This window comes from Oenanthe melanoleuca, chromosome 23 (genome assembly GCF_029582105.1).
Source record: "Oenanthe melanoleuca isolate GR-GAL-2019-014 chromosome 23, OMel1.0, whole genome shotgun sequence".
Taxonomy (NCBI): Eukaryota; Metazoa; Chordata; class Aves; order Passeriformes; family Muscicapidae; genus Oenanthe; species Oenanthe melanoleuca.
This window is the reverse complement of record NC_079356.1, coordinates 3135331-3142552: the sequence shown is the minus strand read 5'-3', so window position 1 is coordinate 3142552 and position 7222 is coordinate 3135331. Positions and strand designations below refer to the sequence as shown.

The 7222-nt window shown below is 53.4% G+C and overlaps 1 protein-coding gene across 1 annotated transcript; it reads right to left on the bottom strand.

Moving 5' to 3' along the window:
• Nucleotides 1–707: 707 nt before the first annotated feature.
• TRAPPC3 (trafficking protein particle complex subunit 3) lies at nt 708–6066 on the bottom strand. Its single transcript, XM_056509075.1, has 5 exons — nt 5903–6066; nt 3417–3514; nt 3178–3277; nt 2738–2920; nt 708–2293 (listed from the first exon to the last, which is right to left on the bottom strand). Exons 1-5 carry the CDS (start codon nt 5942–5944, stop codon nt 2174–2176), a joined length of 543 nt encoding a protein of 180 aa, XP_056365050.1. The 5' UTR covers nt 5945–6066; the 3' UTR covers nt 708–2173.
• Nucleotides 6067–7222: the final 1156 nt, after the last annotated feature.

Below are 7222 nucleotides of genomic sequence, written 5' to 3'. Positions count from 1 at the left end.
CCGCCCTGGCTGGCTCCCACTCCTGGCCAGGATGGCAGCACGTGGTGCACACCAGCTCAAGAGAAAAAAAAAAACAACCACTTTATTGCAAAAGCTGCCATTTCCCCACGCTCGGGACTGGCAGAGGTCAGGGCATAGCCCTGGGCGCTCAGTGCCCGGGATGGAGCGTGACTGCAGGGTGACCCCAGAGCAGGGAACGTCTGTGATCACAGAGATCCCAGCAGAGCTCCTGGGGAGCACTTACACAAGAAGGGGAAGCATGAACTGCTCCTGGAGAGCAGCTCCTGCTGTTCCTTGTCTCCACACTCCTGGCAGCTGCATACATGGCTGATGCCATGGAACAGCACAGAGCTGGCAGCAGAGGAGGCTCAGATGCCTCTCCAGGTGATTTTTTGCCACTGCAAATGCCCACAGAGTCTTGGCTCTGCAGCAGCTGCCTTGGGCTGGCAGCAGAGTCCCAGCCACTGTGGATTCACAGAGCCACACTGAGCGTCTGCCCTCAGTCCCTCCGTGTGTGGGATACTGGGCAGGCTCCTCCAGGCAGCAGCTTCCAGGCCCAACAGCAGCCAGGAATTCTTGGTGCTGTGCTACCATCACCCTGCCAGCCCTGGGCACCCTGTCACCTTGCCAGCCTCAGAGATTGAGTCCCTGCTGCCACCTCCCACCAGCACCCACCAGCAGAACACAGGCAAGAGGAGACCAAAGAATTGACACCGCGATTCTTTTAATGCAATTGCTTCTAAAATGCAGCTTTAAAGTGACTTGGAATGGTCAACAATGAGAAATAAGGGATGGTTTTGAGCTCTGCAACATGACCATGTGGCACCTCTGCCACCAACACCCACCTGCCACCACACCTCTGACTGCTCCTACAGCCACTCACTGTTCCTTCACAGAGCACATGTCACAGGGCATCCAAAGGGACTCTCAGGGGCCAAAAAAGGGACAGGGTGAGCCATCCAGTAGCAGATGACCCAACAGATTCCTCCAGAAAAGCCAAAAAAGAGCAGCAGCACAAGCAGAGTTGCTCCCTCTCACCTCACATTCGGGCATCAACCAACACAAATTCTGGAGCTCACAAAGACCTCGAGGGCTGTGCCTTCATGCTATGTAAAGTGATTTGGGAATCCAATGCCTGACTGTGTTCTCTGGCTCTGGGTGGCAGAGGAAGCTGATGTTCCAATCTCTTGCTTTTTGTTATCTAATACTTCTTTATGTATTAATTTTTCAGAGCAGAAAGTGCCACAGGTCAAGTAACTGGGAAATTCTGCTGTAGCCTGAACACCACTGAGAACAAACCCCTGCACCACCTTCACACCATGCAGCCTTTACATCCCCCAACAGCAGAACAGAACCTGAAATGCCTTTAACACCTCCCAGGCCTCAGCATGAGTTTGGTTCTCACTCTGTGACTCCTCTTGCAGCCCTGGGCTGTGCCCACTGTGGAGCACTGAAGCCCTTTTACCCCACTCTTTCTCCATGTAAAATAGTTCCTACTGCTCCACTGGGGTTTGACCTCCTCCCCTCCCGAGAGAGAAGTGCTGAGGCTTCTGGAAAGGCCATGGGACTCCCAGATTTCTGTGGTTCCACAGCCCCCTGAGCAGGGAAGCCCACACCCTGGTGCAAGCACTCCAACAGCTCTCCCCAGTCACCCCTCTGGGTCAAGCCTGCATTTGCCAGTGATTTCAGAATCAAGTGCAGGAAGCCAGTTTGATCTACAGAAACACTACACACATCTCCAAATGAATTTTAAACACCTCATTTAAGGAAGGACAGGGTTTAGCAGGGAATCAGTGGGCTCTTGTAGCTTGGTCTCCAATTCTGGCCATCTGACACCGATGCAGATGCGAAGGGACTGGAGCTTTCCTGGAGTCTGAGCAGTTGTTCTCACACAACCCAGGTCACAATTGGAAACTGAGTGTAGAAAGCCTCCAGGGGGAGGGAAAAGGACAGCACCTGATGAAAAAGCTTCAGAATGAACCTAGGAAATAAACACCAACCAGACAATTGTCTTCTACAGAGGATGGAAGTGAGAGTAGAAGAAAATAACATCTGAGACAGTCAGTGAGTCAGTCTGAGTGTGCAGGGGCAGGAGATCCCTGTGGATCTGTGAGGAAAGCTAATGGCCAAACCCAGCTGGTCCCTCCAGTCCCCAGGGAGATGGGGCTGTGGTTCACTCCTCCCCAGCTGGAAGGTTGTCTTCAATCCTCCTGATGAACTTCATCCGTATTTCTGTGACGCTGTCGCCCTTCAGCGTGTCCTGGACAAACTTCACATCGACAGCCATCTGCACCTAAGAGAGGGAACAGAGAGCAGCTGGTAACTCCCTCTTCACAGCAGCTTCTCCAGGGACTGAATGATCCCAGAGCATCAGCTTAAGGGCTTTAAGGACATGACATACAGGGTTCTACATAGTCCTAAATTTGAGACACAGCTGTTCTCCTGTCCCAACCAATTCCCAGCTAAGGCTCACAGCAGTTGCTGACAGAGTGAGGATTTTGGAGCTTCATACAAACTCAGGGAGATGCAAGTCCTTGAAGGGGCTCAGGCACCACCTCTGGGCCTCAGTTGCCGCACATGACAGCAGCCAAGTACTCCTGCAGATCTGCCCTTCTCCTGGGAATGCATTTCAAATCCAAAGGAAACCCAGAAGTCATGAACACGGACCAGAGTTCAAGTATCTCCTGACACCTGGCTATCCATACACCCATCCCAAGGGAAGGGAGTTGTGGCTCACCATTTCCAGGGCACCTCGCAGCACCCCACAGAGCAGGTTGGAGTAGATGAGGGTGGAGTGGTTGTCAGGGAGCTCCACAAAGTCCACCAAGGGGTTGTTTTCTAAGATCAGGGAGAACTCGTCGCCTCCAGGACTCCAGTTGGTGATGCTTGGAGTGATGCCCAGGTACATCTTAAATGCAATCTGTTGTGGCAAACAGGAGGAACAAGAACAGGTGCAGCAACAGCACAGCTTTGATCTTTGTAGAATTACTCAAGGGGTTTGCAAACATCTCTCCTTTCTTCCAATTCCCACCAGCCAGCAGTACTTGCACTAAAACATTTTTTTTCCCTACCCAAAATCTTCATTAAACTCTCAGAACAGTCCTGTGAGTAGCAAATATTCCATCCTCACATACTAAACCCCCCAAAAACCTGACAAAGCTGTGCTTGGACATTTACCTTTGCAATAACATCAGCAGTTTCACGGAAATCGTGGCATCTCCCAACATTGGAACGGGCCAGGAAGTCCTCGATGAGCCGGACACCGATGTTGTAACCCCTGTGAAAGGAGCAGAGCGACATCTTTAGAATGACAACAAATACTTATAAAAGAAGAAAAGCCTGACAGGATTTTGCTCCTGGAGCAGCACACAGGGATGTGGCTGTGAGCACAGCTCTGCTGTGACAGATGCACTCACATTTTGTCCAGCTGCTTGTTGACATCATCGTCGTTCTCGTAGTCCTTGCAGAGCTGGGTCACCAGGGCGCCGTAGGTGAGCGTGAACAGCTCCGAGTTCTGCACAGAGCAAAAGGGATTCACCCAACAGAACCTGCCCAGACTCTGCTGCCTCCGTGTCCAGCACGCAGAGGGGAACAGGGACCTGCTGTCTCAAAGGAATCTGCTGTTTAACAAGGAGAGATCCCAGATCCAGCTCTGGCAACAACTGCATTCTCCTCAGAGCAGGGCTTGGAGGAACCTGGTCTACTGGAAGGTGCCCCTGCCCTTGGCAGGAGGTGGAACTGGATGAGTTTTAAGATCCCTTTCAACCCAAACTGTTCTGGGATTTTGGGAAAGAGACCATGCCAGGGCCTTGAATTTACCTCTACCACTGGCCTAGAGCTGAGATCTGACTCAAACTCTTCCCTCTGTTTCATGAACACATTACAAGCAGGCAGTGCCCATTAGACTCCAGCTCTGGTCCTTCCAACAGGCTCAAAATGCTCCTCCAGTCACAGATTTATGAAATTCTGTACCAAGAAAAAGGACTCATCTGGTCCTGGAAAGTTGTCCGGGCACAGAATTTGCTTCACAGATTGAAATCAGCTCCTCAGACCCAGAATAGGCTCAGAGAGGCCAAACCCAGGCCAGCTCAGCACTCAGGTGCTGTGCACATCCACTCTGGGACTGGCCAGGACCAAAGCCATTCATGTTTTCTTTGCACAATTGTCAGATTTGCTGAAAAACGGGAAAAGTTCTCCTCTCCCATCCACCACCTTCAAACCTCACACTTAAATGATGTCTAAGAGCATTTTTTTGGGAGCCATTAAACCAGACCAGTGATTAATGAGGTCAATACAGGCTGCAGAACAAAACTCTGCAAAAGGAAGTGTTTTGGGGAACAAATAAACCCCCAGCACTGGTTTCTGCTGTCAGTTTTGGCATGCAGAGGGATCACAGGGGCTGACCTGGGATCTGTCACCTACCATGAGCTGCAGAGAGGCAGAAGGTGAAATGAATGGCAAATACCAATACTAGAGAATGAAAGCAGCAGCAGGCAGGGAGGGAAAAGAGACAAGATCAGAGTTAAGTGACAACACAGATCACCATAAGTTCACACAAAGCCACAACAAACACACAGAGGAAGCACCCCCAAACGAATAGAAATTGAGTTTGTAGAGGATGCAGGGAATTCCACCTTGTCTTTCTCCTGGATTAGGAAAAAATTCTTCCTTGTGAGGGTGGTGAGGCCCTGGCACAGGGTGCCCAGAGAAGCTGTGGCTGCCCCTGCATCCTGTGAAGTGTCCAAGGTCAGGTTGGACAGGGCTTGGAGCAACCTGGGATAGTGGAAGGTGTCCCTGCCCATGGCAGGGGGTGGAATGGGATGAACTTTAGGACTTCAGATATGAAAACAATCAGTCAGGCTAGCTGGAGCTATTGCCCCACTTTGGATCTAAAGAAATGACACATTCTTTGAGAGTTTTATTTAAAAATTTGCTTTCCTCTCGGAAAGCTAAAGGTTGGGCAACTCACACCATCAGAATGACAAGGTGGAAGTTCCTTTGGCTCAGCTGGAGTCAGACTTGGCAGAGAATTTAACAGACATGCAGAATAGGTTGTGTTGGTTTTAAAGGTTTCAGTCATTTTAGTACAGACAGAGGTGGAGAGGGGACGGGGATGGATGGAGGAAATCCAGCTGTCCCCAGCCAGAGGTGCTGTCACTGTGTGAGGCCATGGCAGTGTCACCTGCCACCATCAGCCCCCACACACCCAGAGCTGATCTCACTTATTGCTGAGACATTGTTATTAAATGCAACTTAAGCTGCTACAGTAAGGCAAAATCCTAAATTCAGATTTTGACCAACATTTCTTTCGTTTTCAGCCCATCTGATGTAACTGAAGTGCCCAAAGCTTTCCCAGTATTTTTATTATTTGACACAGCAGAGCAGTGTACAGTCTTCACACTGTGCATCTGTTCAATGGCTGCGGAAGTGTCAGAACTCCAGCGAATTAACACAATTCTTTACGTTGTATTTAAGGAGCTGAATCCCTAGAAAAGAATCCCCTGGGGCGTGGAGGGAGCAGCTAAGCCCGACCCAGCCCCTCCTCACGGCCACAGAGGGAGAAAACCCCAGGTTTTATTTTTTATTACTTATTTTGCATTAAAAATTAATGAATTCGACCTGGCTGGACCCAGCATTCGAGCTCAGCTCTGGAGCTTTGGGCTCTATCTCTCAGTTCCTGACTCAGCCGGGCTGATAAGGCGGAATGTGTTGGAGAGGGGAAGCGAAACGCCAGGGAAGCGTTCGGGGTGCCAACTTTCCCCAAAGGAGAGCGCCCGGTGCCGCCGATGGCTGCCCGGCCCCGCCGCACCGGGCGCTGCGGGCCGGGCCCGATCACCGCCGCCCCGGGCCGGTTCCCCGGGTGCCCCACGCCATGCACTCGCCGCGCTGTCCCCGCCGTTACCATTTTCTTGTTCTCGGTGCCGCGCCCGCCCTGTCGCGACATCGTGTCCGCCCGGCCCGGCCCGGCCGTTCCGTCCGCCGCGGGGTACCAAGGGACCCCCGGGGCACCGCGGGGCACCACGGGACACGCAGTCCGCGCCGCGCCGCCGTCCGCACCCCGCCCGCCCGGGCGAACTACAAATCCCAGAGTGCATCGCGCCCCCACAGGGTGCGCCGGTTCCGTGTCACGTGACCGACAGTCACCGGCCAACCCGAGCGTGCAGAGGGGTCAGGTGACGGCCGCGGTGGCCGCCAGGGGGCGCTACCGACCGCCGCAATGTGGCGGCGATGCCGTCGAGGCCGCGCTGGGCCCGGCCCGGGACCGCCGGGATCGCCGCTCCCGTTCCCCTCCGCCTCACGTCCCGGGGTGTCCGCCGGCACCGTGCGGCCCCTGCTCGGCCGCTGATGGAATGGTAGCCACGGTGCTGCTCCCTACGGTCTCTCCCGGTTTCCTGCAGGCCTCCCCGCGGCCCCCCAGCCCCGCGTCAATAACTCCTCAGGAGCCGTCGGCAGAGCAAGGTCTAGGCATAGGAAAGGGACCTTTCCCGGTGCAACTGGGCTGGACTCCTGCTCCCACCTTGGTCCCACACTGCCACCTTGGAACCGGAATAAAGTCGTGGAATATCCTGAGCTGGATGGGACCCACAAAGATCGCATCCCCCAACAATCCCACCATGTGCCTGAGAGCATTGTCTGAATGCTCCTTGAGCTCTGCCAGGGCCAGGCCCTGGGAGACTGTTTCTGTGCCTTCCTTGCCCATCTCCAGGGGCTCAGCAGAGGCTGATTCCTGGGGAAAGGGCAGCTGATGTCTGTGGGTGGATGAAGCAAGCCCTGTGCTGGCAGGATTGGACAGGCTCAGAGCTTTAGGCTGTGGCTCAGTGTGGAACACAAGCAGGTTTCCACCCTGTAAGGCCTGCAAATGGCCCCACAAAATCAGGGCAAAGGTGTCACAGAAACCAGCCTGGTTTGGGGCTGCAGGAACTGCAAGGAATATTCTCTGGAATAACCCATCCTACCTTAACAAAGCCAGCATGGCCCCTGGTGCACCAGGTTCTGGCCCCAGACAGACCGTGCCTGGCAACGGTTATTTATTTATATAATCTCTTGTTGTTTATTTATTTATCCCATTATGTCCCTGTCCTGGACTTGTCACTGAGTGAGTGCTGAGCCTTGACCTAATTGGGGTGGTGTGCTAGGGGCAAGACATGCTCTGGGCACAGGGAGACTCCCCACTCCTGCTGGCTGCTCAGGAATCCAGCAGCTGGGAGCTGTCACGACCGAG